Here is a 15,539-nt window from a genome sequence, read left to right as displayed (position 1 = left end):
ATCAAAGCGGCATCTTTATTTGCTTCTAGGCGGCCCTTTTATGTACCTCTAGGCAGCCTTTTTATGTGCCTCCAGGAGTCCCATTTATGTGCCTCCAGGAGTCCCATTTATGTGCCTCTAAGCGGCCCCTTTATGCGCATCTAGGCGGCCCCTTTATGCGCCTCTAGGCGGCTTCTTTATGCGCCTCTAGGCGGCCCCTTTATGCGCCTCTAGGCGGCCCTCTATTTTTGCTCCTATGAGAGACGCTCAGGGGATGGAAATTTACTTGTAGTAAACTCCATGTAAGTTGTTTACATTGTACTGTGAATATTGTCCACAAGAGAGCGGAGGGGGAGAGGGTGATCGACACAGAATCTCAGCTGGGAACTTTAGCTATAAAATAAATAAATAATTCAAAGCCCAATTAATATGATATTGCAAAGTTCGCAGTAGGGGTAGCTTTGGCACCGCGTAAAGTTGCAGTCGCTACATATGTGCCCTGGGTATATATGTAGCCCTGGGTATGTGCCCTGTTGGGCACATACCCAGCAGGAATTACTGTTTGGAATTAGTTCTAGCTCCCTGGGTCTGGTCCTCAACATCGAATAAACACAGAGACAAACATTAATTGTTATTTATACAGATTTATCGTTTCTTGTTCTATTTTGTGTTGATATAGTTAACAACTTATTATTATTACCTTTGATATAACTTTTCATCCTTTTGACAACATCAATAATGTCAACTATACTTTTCAAAGAATGTGTAAACATAGCTTCCTTAATCTCTTTTAATAAGGGAGATTTCTAATTCCTGAGATCAACTTTGTCATTCTTCACTTTACGGGATCAAGTTAAATTATGTCCAGTATATTGTATGTTGACCAAACTGAACTGCATAATCTAAATAGGTCCTTACAAGAGCAAGATAAAGGCAGAGAATAACATTACTAAATGCTACACCATATATTTCTGTGTGAGAAAATGAGCACCATTACTCTACCTAAACCAGAAGCCAACACCACAATGATCACAGGAGTTATGTCAAAATATTGACAAGTTTTAAGTTATAAAATATAACAAAATGCAGGAGGCAGACTTTGGAATTTTATTTGTTTTAGTGATCTCAAAAATGTATTTCTGGCCCAATGTTTAACACTAACATCTTGTTTTAATAACGTTAAATTGTTCTTCCAGATGACAGAAATCTGAAGAGTATAAAGACAGAAGAAATTAACTAGTTAAAGAACAAATTGAAAATAACAAATAAAGCTGGAACCGAATATTGCATTAACATATGAACACATTTTGTAAAATTTGGTTTATTTAAAAATCACTTATATTTTTGGTCAATTAAGTGACTGTATTGTGGTTAATGCAGTCGGATCATCAACGATTAGATCCGAGTTTGATTTCCTGGCAGTGTGAGATGCTCAGCTTCCTGATACCTCTGTTCACCTAGCAGTAAACATTAACCTGGAAATTAGTCAACTGTTGAGGGATGCATCCTGAGGAAGGTCTGTCGTTGGCTTAGGAAGGCCTACACAAGCCTAACAAGCTGCCCGTCTCCGACAGTGGGAAACAATGTTATGTTTTTAAACATAATATAATAAGAAAACCAGCGTGGGACATTTACTGCTTGTGTGAAACTTGACAACAGTTGTGTGAGGTGAGAATCATACGGCCCAATATGGCGGCCTCGAGTCCTGTTATCCAACCGGAAGATGTGAACAGACTGCGGTATGGACTGGCTGTGACTAAGGCAGGACGAGACGCGCTAGCAAGTGTGTTTATGTGGTCGTACCGGGGCACCTTCCCAGTAGGGACTTACCTCACTCAGGACTTGGGGTACACCAATGCTCAGTACAGGCGTGTCTTTGATGATCACCAGAGGGATAAACTAGAAGCTTCCTCTGACGCGGCTACTTTTGACATCACCCTGTTGTATAAACTCCTGCAACGTGTGTGTGGTCTGGCTGAGATGAATGACCCCACGTGGACCGCTCCAGGGCCTCAGGGACCATCACTTGAACACCTCATTTACAGCCTGAAGCAACACCGAAACACGTTGGCCCATGATAATGTGAGAATGTCAGGGCAAGATCTTACATCAACACTTACGGAGCTCAGTGACTTATTGGCCACGATGCTGGCAAAGGCCGGCGTCTGGTGTAGGACAAACAGCCAGGTTAAGGACCACGTGACCAGAGATGTCACCGAATATATTAGTGGTCTGCTAGCGAAGGTCAGAGAGCCGCTGGATCCCTCAGATGTGGCGTACTTGCCTCAGCTCCGCCAGGAGATTAAGATGTTCAAAAGCCACATCACAGAAGAGGTTAAGCAGATGAGCAAGCAGGAGCTAACTGACGGGTATAAACTGCTGTACCAGATTGTTCCCGCACCCTGGCTCCTCCTCAACATTAACTACAACCCAAGTCTTGCTTTTACACGACTGCGACTCCTTGAAGATCCCGTCATAGGGGCAAGACCCTCCCACGCTGCCAAGGGTCAGGATATAAACTATGAAGACATCTTGAGTATGAGACGAGAGGACGGAAGAGTCTCTCAGTGTGTCCTCCTGACGGGGGAAGGTGGTATGGGCAAGACAACTTTACTCAAGCTCATCCTCGAGAAGTGGGTAGAGGACCCTGCTGCCATACGTCACCTGGGCACTGTGGACCTCGTTTTCTATGTACAGTGCAGGGACAAACATCTTAATACCTTCGATGATCTCCTGCACCAGTTGCTGCCTCAAACACTTAGTGATTCTGACGCTGACTTCCAGCTGTTTAAGGAGATAATATTGAGCTTAAATATATTAGTCCTGATTGACGGCTACGACGAGGTCAACGACCATTCAGGAAGGCTGGTGGAGGAGCTGTTGCACCTGCCTGGCAAGGATGTGAGGTTGGTGATAACCACACGGCCGGGGTGGGACCAACACCTGTCACAGCTCGTCCCACACACCAGACCTCGCTGCAACATCCTCGTCTTGGGCATTACTCCAGAACGTCGCGTGGAGTTCGCCGAGAGAACCATCAAGGTGCTGGAGGAGGAAGAGAGCCAACGGAGTGTCATCACAGGAAGGTTTACCCAGCGGCTGGAGCAGATGAGTGAGTTCCTGGGTGAGTACCTCAACACTCCACTCACCTTGACCTTGTTGGCGCTGCTGTGTGTCGAGGCTCCAGAAGAATTTAACAACCTCACCACAAACACTCAAGTCTACGAGAAGATTCATGACTTCATAACCAACAAATTAGTATCCAGACTCACAGACAAACGTATGACTGAACCCAAAGGAAAATGTGACGAAAATGTGAAAAAGTTTTTGAGGTTCTTAGAAGAGATTAGTTTAAGAGGGATCCAGAGGCAGGAGTACGACCTTTGGCCGGAGACGGAAGCGCAGATTAGGGAGAAGTGTGAGTCTCTGGGACTGCCGCAGGAGGAGGTCTTGTCCAACTATTTCACAAGAACCAGCTACCGTCGGGGCCTCAATGTGGTGTGGGTATTTGGCTATTTTCACGCCAGGTACCAGGAGTATTGTGCCAGCAGGAGGCTGGTCGATCTCTTGTTGAAGGCTGAACAAGAACGAGGTGATCCAGCATCACTCCGTGTGTCAGGGGACAGGTCTATAATCATTGACCTCTTGGTGGATGTTGTACGTAAGAAAAAGGGTTCCTTGAGAGATCATCTGAGAGGGTCAAAGTTTGATATTAGCGACGTGCAACATGAGCTTTGGGAGCGCCCCAGATGGCAAAGTATTTTACTCAGCACTACCGGGGTGCTGTGTGCCCGGGGAGTAGAGCACAAGTTCATTACTCACATAACTGATCTGTGCGAGATGGTTACACATGAGCCTGACGAGCTGTTGAAGCATGTAGCAGAGTCCCGCGGGAGTGAGCACGTCATCCAAGCCGTGTGTGAGAAGCTGCGTTTAGAACACGTGTGGACAATATGGAGTGTTGACTCGTGTGTTGTCCTGCCGCTTGTTCTTCAGAAGGTGACACCTAAGAACATTTACCTAATCATGAACGATACACCCCAACTAAAGCAGTGTCTGTCTACACTGTCAGTGCTGGCAAAAATGAAGGTAACCATATCCTTAGTTCTTGGCGATAGATTATACAGCAAAGACGGAAATATTGATAAATCAAAACTATGTTTGGAGAGGCTGACAGCCCCCGGCAGTAAGTGTACCTTAGAGGGGTTTGATGGCCACTTGCCTGAGGCAGCCATACCCCTCCTGCCTCACACCCTCGGGAGCCTCACCCTGTACCTCACACTACACCAACTGCCCGTCCTCATCCGTCACCTGTCTCACCTTCCTCACCTGCAGACTCTTGGTAAATATTCATATTTTCCACCATAATTTTTAGGGTTATTTATTAATACCAAAATTACGCAAAGGGCTTCATTCGTCATGTTTAATATAGTAATTCAGATTTACATTGTTTACATATATGTTTACAACCTTATGGACGAAAGACTCCTTATATTGTTTACAAACATAATCACCTTATGGGAGACAAACACCTTATATTGTTTACAAATATAGTTACCTTAGGGCGAGACATTGTTTACATATATAGTTACCTTAAGAGCGACAAACACCTTATATTGTTTACAAATATAGTCACCTTAAGGGTGACAAACCTTCTACTTTGATTACAAATATAGACTTATTAAGGGCGACTACTCCATAAATAATAAATTTTCGAAACATTCCGCTGCTGTATAAATTCTTGTGCATAAATAATTTCATGAAGTATTTAGCGACGCCATACTTTTGGTTCAGATGACTTACCACTTTGACTTTGACTCGTGGTACAGATCTCCTTTCACTGTGACCTAATTCCTGTTCAGGATGACCTTTCACTGTGACCTAATTCCTGTTCTAGATGACCTTTCACACTGACCTAATTCCTGTTCAAGATGACCTTTTACTGTGACCTAATTCCTGTTCAAGATGACCTTTCACACTGACCTAATTCCTGTTCAAGATGACCTTTCACACTGACCTAATTCCTGTTCAAGATGACCTTCACACTGACCTATTTCCTGTTCAAGATTACCTTTCACTGTGACCTAATTCCTGTTCAGGATGACCTTTCACTGTGACCTAATTCCTGTTAAGGATGACCTTTCACTGTGACCTAATTCCTGTTCAGGATGACCTTTCACTGTGACTTAATTCCTGTTCAAGATGACCTTTCACACTGACCTAATTCCTGTTCAAGATGACCTTTTACTGTGACCTAATTCCTGTTCAAGATGACCTTTCACACTGAACTAATTCCTGTTCAAGATGACCTTCACACTGACCTAATACCTGTTTAAGTTGATCTTTCACTGTGACCTAATTCCTGTCCAAGATTACATTTTACTGTGACCTAATTCCTGTTTAAGATTACCTTTTACTGTGACCTAATTCCTGTTTAAGATGACCTTTCACCGTGACCTTGATCCTTGGTTAATAAGACCTTCCGTAACTTTGATCCATAATTCAGGTGACCCATCTATCCCTGTGACCTTGATACTTGCTCCAGATGACCTTTCACTGTGACCTTGACTTAGTTTACATGACCTTTCACTGTGACCTTGACTTAGTTTACATGACCTTCTAATGAGACCTTGACTTAGTTTATATGACGTTCTAATGAGACCTTGACCATTGATAAAGATGACCATGACCATGATACAGATGACCTTGACCATCGATACAGATGACCTTGACCATTGATACAGATAACCTTGACTGTGACCTTGACAATTGATACAGATGACCTTGACTGTGACCTTGACAATTGATACAGATGACCTTGACTGTGACCTTGACCATTTATACAAATGACCTTGACCGTGGCTTTTAAAAGCTATTAATACATAGTTTAGATGCTATTAATACTGTTCAAAATACGGACTTGTCATCAGGTAATAAACCCAGCAGTAAGGTGAGTGGATGGCTCAGTATGTCTTCTTGTTATATCTTAGAACATACCAGTAACGACAGTGACTGTATCTCAGTGTATGTCTTCAGACATTGACCTGGACGCCACGGGCTACGTGGACCCGGACACCCTGGACGACACGGGTTACGTGGACCCGGACACCCTGGACGCCACGGGCTACGTGGACCCGGACACCCTGGACGCCACGGTCTACGTGGACCCGGACACCCTAGACGCCACGGGCTGCGTGGACCCGGACACCCTGGACGCCACAGGCTTCGTGGACCCGGACACCCTGGACGCCACGGGCTACGTGGACTCGGACACCCTGGACACTCTGCCGTGCCAGGGAAGGACGCTCGTACTGACCATCAGGCGGGACATTACTGATGACGACCCCGCCATAGACTGGTGCTGCCACCTGGCGGCTCAGCTGTGTCCTCCCTCAAGAGGACGGTATAGTGGCCTGGACTTCTCTAACACGCGTCTCACCAGTACGTATTGACGACATTTTAACACGTGAATATCTGTACCTCAGATGTTTAATTCACAGTGCTTCCAGTGGTTTCAAAAATATTTTTACATTAAAAGTCATGAATTAGAGAACTTATAAGGCTTCTTGAGTAACTTTGAGCACCGTTTAGCGACCAAGAATATTCATTAAACAAGCTTCACTGCTTATAAGATAACACTAATCAATATTAAGCCCAACAATGTCTTGCTTAATACAAGCTAGACTTACTTGATATAAGTTTTCTTTGGCATGAGTGTGTGACATAGACAGGTGGTGGTGTGGAGAGTAGCCAGGTGTGGGCTTTAGTGTTCCCTCTCATGTGCAGGTGTGGGTCGGGAGAGTAGCCAGGTGTGGGCATCAGTGTTCCCTCTTATGTGCAGGTGGGGCCCAGGAAACAATTTTAGGTTGCCACAAGGTACCTGGAAGGTGTTTGAAATCTGTGGCAACGTTTGTTTTCATGTATTAGCTACGTTATTGTGTGGTTGTAAATAAGTTGCCACAACTTACTGCACAACTTTGGCTAAACAATTTTGAGACCGTGTCGCAACCTTAAATGTTGCATAAAAATAGTTTTCCTGATTGATGGAATATATATATATAAATGCAGAAATATATTAAAAATATATTTTTACATAAACTAGAAATAAAATTGAAGCATAATAAAAGGTAGGTTAAAAATATTTTATTCATTACTTTCACTTAATGGAGAATCCATGGTAGTGGTGGTGGAATTGTTGCTGGGTTGTGGTTGGTGGCAGTGGTGGTAGGTTGTGATTGGTGGCAATGGTGGGTGATGTTTATTGTTGGTGGTAGTGGTTGGTTCTAGTGATGGTTAATAGTTGTGGATAGTGGTGTTGGTGGTGGTTGATTGCTGTGGTTGGTAATTGTGGTGGCTGATGGTTGTGATTAGTGGTAGTGGTGGTTAATGCTAATGGTGGTTGAGGTTGTGGTGGTTTATGGTATTGGTGGTTGATAGCTCTGGTGGTTGATGTCTGTGATGGTTGATGGCTAAGGTGGTTGATGGTGGTGGTAGTTAATGGTTGTGGTGGTTGATGGTAGTGTTTGTTGATGGTTGTGGTGGTTGATAATAGTGTTTGTTGATGGTTGTGGTAGTTGATGGTAGTATTTGTTGATGGTTGTGGTGGTTGATGGTAGTGTTTATTGATGGTAGTCGTTGTTGATGGTTGTAGTGGTTGATGGTTGCGGTGGATGATGGTAGTGTTTGTTGATGGTTGTGGTGGTTGATGGTAGTGTTTGTTGATGGTTGTGGTGGTTGATGGTAGTGTTTGTTGATGGTTGATGGTAGTGTTTGTTGATGGTTGTGGTTGTCGATGGTAGTGTTTGTTAATGGTTGTGGTGGTTGATGGTAGTGTTTGTTTATGGTTGATGGTAGTGTTTGTTGATAGTTGTGGTGGTTGATGGTAGTGTTTGTTGGTGGTAATGGTGGTTAATTGTTGTGGTGGATGATTGTTGTGGTGGTTGATTGTTGTGGTGGTTGATGGTTGTGGTGGTTGATGGTTGTGGTGGTTGATTGTTGTGGTGGTTGATGGTTGTTGTGGTTGATGGTTGTGGTGGTTAATTGTTGTGGTGGTTGATTGTTGTGATGGTTGATGGTTGTGGAGGTTGATTGTTGTGGTGGTTGATGGTTGTGGTGGTTGATGGTTGTGGTGGTTGATTGTTGTGGTGGTTGATGATTGTGGAGGTTGATGGGTGTGGTGGTTGATGGGTCTGGTTGGGGGGTTAATTGCGGTGGTGGTGGTTGATGGGTCTGGTTGGGGGGTTAATTGCGGTGGTGGTTGTTGTGGTTCGTGATAGTAGTGGTTGATTGTTGTACTTTATGTAGTGCCGGTTGTTGGTTATAGTTCGCGTGGGTGTTGGTTTATTAATTGTGGTGTTTGGTGGTAGTGGTGGTTGATTGTTGGTGGTAGTGGTGGTTGATTGTTGAGGTTGTTGTTGGTGGTTTATGGTTGTTGGTTGTTGATAGTTGTGGTTGGTGGTAGTGGTTGTTGATAGTAGTGGTTGAGGGCAGTGGTAGATGGTGGTTGTGGTCGTTGATTGTTTGTGGTAGTGGTGGTTGATTGTTGTGTTTGTTGATGATTGAGGTGTTTGATGATTGTTTTGGTTGATGGCAGTGGTTATTGATGGTTATGGTTATTGATAGTAGTTGAAATTGAAATTGATATTGAAATAAGTTTATTGAAGTAAAATACACACAAAGGGATGAGGTAGCTCAAGCTATTCTCACCCCGATCAGTACAAAGTGTTCATACATATATAGACACACATCACAAACAATAAACATATTACCGAACATTTTGAGCGATAAACATATACATTTCCTCCTTTACACAAGTAGTACGGTATCAGACGTACACACAAATACTTCTATGACTTATGTATACTGTATAGACAATTTGCAAGAAACATGCAGATAATTCAACAAAAGATTACAGTCGTGGTGCAAAATTCTTATATCTCTCCAGAATATCATCAACCTTTCCGTTGTGACACATCTAGGCTTTTTGTTCAGGAACAGTCCTTATCTCAGTGTTTCTCTATACATTAATCAACGGACAATCAAGAACATAATGGGCAAGGGTGTGAGACCTTAACATACCACATAGTTTACACTTCGTGTCATTATCATGAACACCTATCCCATATTCCCAGTAATATTTGTACCCAAGCCTGAGCCGCATGTGCACAGTCACTCCAAGCATTTCTCCTTTTACCATAACTGAAATGGATGTTTTGACTCACACACATATAGTGTTGCATGGTTTGGCTTCCCTCATACATTATACCTCTCCTCGCCACTTCTGCCTGTGCCTGAATATTTCTGATTTTGCTTCTTATTTGTCTCATTGTGAATTCACATTCGATGTCAACTTGAGGTTTTAATGTGGCACGTTTGGCCAAGTCATCCGCCACCTCGTTGAGCACTATTCCAACATGAGATGGAACCCACATGAATTTCACATTGTGACCTTTCAGCTGTATCTCAGTTATCCTTTTCTTACAATCCTCAACTATGGACATGAAGACTGGATTTCGACTGTTTAAGGACTCCAGTGCTCCTCGGCTATCGACAAATACAAAAACATCTTTGTCGTCATGACGTACTTCCTCCAAACACGCCAGAATGGCCTGCAGTTGAGCACTGATAGTAATGGTGGTTGGTTGTTGTAGTTAGAGGAGGAGGTCGAGGAGGAAGGAGGAGGAGTAAGGAGGAGAAAGAGGAGGAAGGAGAAGGTCGAGGAGGAAGGAGAAGGTCGAGGAGGAAGGAGAAGGTCAAGGAAGAAAGAGGAGAAGGTCGAGGAGGAAGAAGAAGGTCAAGGAAGAAAGAGGAGAAGGTCGAGGAGGAAGAATGAGAAGATCGAGGAGGAGAAGGTGTTGGTGGTGGCTGTTGGTTGTTGTTAGTGGATATTGATGGTTGAAGAACATAGAAGGATTAGGAAAAATATGGAAGGCAGGAACGAGAAGGAAGTTTAAGGTAGGAGTAGGAAGATTACGGAAGGAGGAAGAAAAATATGGAAGGAGGAAAAATAAGGAAGGAGGAAAAATAAGGAAGGAGGAAGAATAAGGATGGAGGGAGAATTAAGAAGAAGGAAGAAGAATAAGGTAGGAGGAGGAGGAATAAGGAAGGAAGGGGAAAAATAAGGAAGGAGGAAGAATAAGTAATGAGTAGGAATAGTAAAGAAGGAGGAAGAAGAATAGGGAAAAAGGAAAAAGAAGGAAGGAGGAGGAAGAATAAGGAAGGAAGAGGGAGCCGAGCGGACAGCACACTGGACTTGTGATCCTGTGGTCCCGGGTTCGATCCCGGGTGCCGGCGAGAAACAATGGGCAGAGTTTCTTTCACCCTATGCCCCTGTTACCTAGCAATAAAATAGGTACCTGGGTGTTAGTCTGCTGTAACGGGCTGCTTCCTGGGGGTGGAGGCCTGGTTGAGGACAGGGCGGCGGGGACACTAAAGCCCCGAAATCATCTCAAGAAAACCTCATGATAACTAAGGAAGGAGTAGGAAAAATAAGGAAGGAGTAGGAAAAAAGGAAGAAGGAGGAAGAATAATGAAGGACGAGGACAAATATAGAAGAAGGATGAAGAATATGAAAAGTGCCTACGTACGTAAATACATAAATACACAGATTTACATAAGCCCTACATAAAGTGTACGAAGTGTCATTAATGTGCATTTACAAAGGTGAAGTGCAAATTCTGATCAGCTTCCATATGTACTTTATACACATACATATACATACACATGCGAACAAGCCTGAATGGTGAACATTTGTAGAACATGGAGTGAACACAGAAAACATGAAAAAAATGTGAAAAACGCAGCAGAATATAGAGAAAATATGCAAATACAGTATGATTATTGAAGGTTTGGATACGTTGGGGATAAGAAGGTAAGGGGGGGGAAAGGGTAAGGTAATTACTCTGATAAAGAGTTAGGCTGGAGAGGGACTTGATCGGATATATTTATGTTCGATGATCTAAGTCAGAGGAAACGGTTTTACTACGTTAGAAGTAAGGTGATCTTAAATCTCAGGTGATTTAGTTGGATAATAAAGAACTTGTACAAAATGAGCTAAGCGGGGAATAAGAGTTGAAGCTCCGTAACTGAACTGGCCTTTTATTTACTATGTCTGAAAATGTAGTTGGGTGTTTAAATCTCCGGGGGATTTGGACTGATAGTAGTGAATTTACAGGAGTGAACTTGGACAGAGGACAAGAGCTAGAGTTTGGTAACTGCCCCGATCTTATTTACTGTGTCTGAAATACAGAGGGTAAAAATTTCAGGGAAATTGATGGGTTATTTACAAAGATACAAGAGAGAACTAACGTGGGGACGAGAGCTGGAGCTCGTTAACTGCTTTTTATCTTATTTACGGTGTCTGAAATACAGAGGGTAAAAATTTCAGGGAAATTGATGGGTTATTTACAAAGTTACGAGAGAGAACTAAGGTGGGGACAAGAGCTGGAGCTCGTTAACTGTTTTTTATCTTATTTACGGTGTCTGAAATACAGAGGGTAAAAATTTCAGGGGAATTGAAAGGATATTACCAAGACTTGAGGAGGAAGTAGGGTGGGGGACGAGAGCTGGAGCTCAGTAACTGACTTGATCTTATTTACTACGTCTGAAATATGACTTTAAAATTTCAGGGGGGATTGGACTGCTAGTAGCGAAAATGTGGTCTCTGTCAAATTTGGGTCTTCAATTGGACTCTGATTAATTTCGATCATGAACTGGACTCTGAATATTTTGGCACAAAGTGGACTCTGGCGAATTTTTGGTATAAACTGGACTCTGATGAAAATTGGGTAGAAAATGGACTCTCAAATTTCTGTCGTTAATTGGACTCTGATCATTTTTGGGTAAAAACTGGACTCTGATGAAGTTTGAGCTTAAACTGAACTCTGACGAATTTCTGTTGTTAATTGGACTCTGATCATTTTTGGCCTTTACTGGACTCTGATGAAATTTTGGTATAAAATGGACTCCGAAGAATTTTGCTAACAAAGTGGACTCTGACGAATTTTGCTCACAAAGTGGACCCTGATCATTTTTGGGTAAAAACTGGACTCTGATGAATTTTGCTAGAAAACTGGACTCTGACGAATTTTGAGCTTAAACTGAACTCTGGCGAATTTCTGTTGTTAATTGGACTCTTGTGATTTTTCTGGGTAAAACTTGACCCTGACAAATTTCTGTTGATAATTGGACTCTGATCATTTTTTTGGTAAAAACTGGACTCTGAAGAATTTTGCTCACAAAGTGAACTCTGTTAATTTCGGGGAAAAACTTGTCTCTGATTATTTCAGGCATTAGTCTCGGAGGCAGCTTCAGTATTAAAGGTTACATTGAGATGCCTCGGTTGATTTGTGTAAAACTGACTGGTTAACCCTTACACTGCTCAGGGGTCATATGGACATTTACACCCCTGTGCGCAAGAAAAAAAAAAATTCAAAAAATTTTTTTCGTCTTCTAAACATGTTAATTTGTGTCCCCTGAGCACGGAAAAAAAAAAATCGTAGGTGACATATTTTGGGCGCAATTGAACGAGGAAGTCTGGCAAAAAGTGAGCGTTGACAGAGCGGTCGTCAGACCCGGTCAGCGTCACCCGCGTTGACAGATGGGAGTTGCCACAAAGATATTATTACCTAATTGTTTCAATGTCTCCGATTGATTTTTTCTTAGTTTTTTTGCAGTAATATTATTCAATAGTGTGTATTGTAATATATTTATATAATAAAAGTGGTTAATAATCGCTATACTCAAAAGTATGATGTGCATATTAGTGATTCAATTATTATGTTTATAAAACAATAAACAAATAGTTTTGCTGCTATTACACTCTATACACAGGTTATATATAAGTATTGGCATGTTTTGGTCACCATACCGAACCATTAAGTTGGTATTGAGAGTCGAAAAGCAACGAGGAGTTACCGCCACACACCAGCCAGCCACTCGCTGCCACTCCCTCAACACACGCACTAAACTTTCTCCCCCAACAATACCAGTTGTGGTGTTATTACACTATATACAGACGTTATATATAAGTATGTGTATATTTTGTTCACCACAACTGTACAGCTAAGCTGATATAGTTAGTTCAGGCACTAAGAGTCGTCGCTATACACAGATGGCGGCTGGCGGCTCCCTCACTCTTTCAAAGTCACACGCACTAAACTTTCTCCCCCCACAATACCTTTTGCAGTGTTATTACCCTATATACACATATTATATATAAATATCTACATGTTTTATGCACCGTAACTGTACACCTAAGCTTGTAGTGCGCCCAAAGAGCATAGTGGCCACCCTCTAAACAGCTAGAGAAATCGTGCAGACGACGTCACCTCCGTCACCCATATGGCTCCTCCCAGCATAATCCTTTTGCTGTTATTACACTAATACACACATTATATATAAGTATCTACATTTGTGTTCACCATAGAGAACCACTGACCTGGTATGGTGAACGCAAACAATAACAGGTGGCCACACAGTCAGTAAACGATGCTGTCTCCCTCCGTCTCTCAGCATCACTCCTCACACAGCGCTAATTATTACAACAATCCTGCTATTATCACAACCCTGGTTATTTATATCACAGTCATTGGTCATCTGTAATATTGTCATCGCTAAATAATAACAATTATATATTTATTTTGACATTTTTCGGCGATGCTGTGGTCACAAGCTGAACATCAATGCTGTTCGCTCATGCAGCGTGCGCCGGCCTTGGTTGCTCCAACAGTACTGTGCCTCTCACACCTCAGAATATTGCCCACGATTTTTTTTTTAAATGGCATCTGTTTACAAGAGCCCCGAGGAAGCTACTGTGAACCCCGTGTAGCCGTGGGCCATTTGAATCAGGCCTGGCACCCTATGGCGTATATATACGCCAGGCGCACCATGGGACATGTTACTCAGGGCGTATATATACGCCCTGAGCAGTTTAAGGGTTAATGAAAAAGGAACAAACATTACGATGTCAGAAAATAGCTGTAAGGAAATACGAAGAGAGAACAATATGAAAGGAGAGAGAGAGAGAGGGTGGAGGGATGGTCCAGATATTATGGAGAAGATAAGATTATAGAGGTGACCTGAAGGCAACGTCTGGCTGGCAGCGTAAAGTAAACACAGGTGACGCGAGAGATTAAGAGGTAAGGGGGAGGGAGGGGGTGTGATGAATGAGCAGAATATGCAGGGGGAGGGCATGGTAGGGAAATGATTCAGTTATATAGCAATATACTAGTTTCTAAGTAAAAATTATCTACTTAAATGTATAAGGCCTAAATATCTGTTTATTATTAGTAGGAACTCTGAAAAAATTTAGCCCATAAGAACTGAACAAAACTCGTATGACATTATTTTCATCATAAAAACTTTTAACAAACTTCTAAAGACTCGGAAATTATTTTTCTCATAAGAATTCCTTACTCCAAAATCTGTGACTGCCCAAATTTACCTGAAAAACCCTGGCTCATATGCGTGATATTTGACCTGAAAACCCTGGCTCATATGCGTGATATTGGACCTAAAAATCCTGGCTCATATGAGTGATATTGGACCTGAATACGCTGGATCATATGCGTGATATTTGACCTGACACAAACGTTTACGCTGTCAACCCTACTACTCTCATCCAATGTACCACTACCCTCCTCCTCTGCACCACAACCCTCCTCTTCTGCATCACTACCCTCCTCCTCCTCTGCACCACTTCTTTATTCCTCCTACTCTGCACCACTATCCTCCTCCTCCTCTGCACCACTACCGTCCTCCTACTCTGCATCACTACCCTCCTCCTCTGCACCATTACCATCCTACTCCTCTGCATCACTACCCTCCTCCTACTCCTCTGCACCACTACCCTCCTCCTCCTCTGCACCACTACCCACCTCCTCCTCTGCACCATTACCATCCTACTCCTCTGCATCACTACCCTCCTCCTACTCCTCTGCACCACTACCCTCCTCCTCCTCTGCACCACTACCCTCCTCCTCCTCTGCATCACAACCCTCCTCCTCCTCCTCTGCACCACTACCCTCCTCCTCCTCTGCACCACTACCCACCTCCTCCTCTGCACCACTACTCTCCTCTTCTGCACCACTACCCACCTCCTCTGCACCACTACCCTCCTCCTCTGCACCACTACCCTCCTCCTCCTCTGCACCACTACCCTCCTCCTCCTCCTCTGCACCATTACCCTCCTCCTCTGCACCACTACCCTCCTCCTCCTCCTCTGCACCACTACCCTCCTCCTCCTCTGCACCACTACCCTCCTCCTCCTCTGCACCACAACCCTCGTCCTCTGCATCACTGCCCTCCTCCTCCTCTGCACCACTACCCTCCTCCTCCTCTGAACCACAACCCTCCTCCTCTGCATCACTACCCTCCTCCTCTGCATCACTACCCTCCTCCTCCTCTGCACCACTACCCTCATCCTCCTCTGCACCACTACCCTCCTCCTCCTCTGCACCACAACCCTCCTCCTCTGCATCACTACCCTCCTCCTCCTCTGCACCACTACCCTCCTCCTCCTGTGCACCACTACCCTCCTCCTCTGCAGAACTATCCTCCTC

The 15,539-nt window shown here is 43.5% G+C and overlaps 1 protein-coding gene across 1 annotated transcript in view; it reads left to right on the top strand.

Moving 5' to 3' along the window:
- Positions 1-1,553: 1,553 nt before the first annotated feature.
- The window catches only part of LOC123752933 (uncharacterized), a 44,803-nt gene continuing 30,817 nt past the window's right edge, over positions 1,554-15,539 (top strand). Inside the window, exons 1-2 of the mRNA XM_069322622.1 lie at positions 1,554-4,321; positions 6,016-6,420. Of these exons, the coding sequence (XP_069178723.1) occupies positions 1,669-4,321; positions 6,016-6,420 (3,058 nt within the window). The 5' untranslated portion in view covers positions 1,554-1,668. The remainder of the gene's footprint in view (positions 4,322-6,015; positions 6,421-15,539) is intronic.

The sequence above is a fragment of the Procambarus clarkii genome, chromosome 11 (genome assembly GCF_040958095.1).
Source record: "Procambarus clarkii isolate CNS0578487 chromosome 11, FALCON_Pclarkii_2.0, whole genome shotgun sequence".
Lineage (NCBI taxonomy): Eukaryota > Metazoa > Arthropoda > Malacostraca > Decapoda > Cambaridae > Procambarus > Procambarus clarkii.
This window is presented reverse-complemented; position numbering and strand designations above follow the sequence as displayed.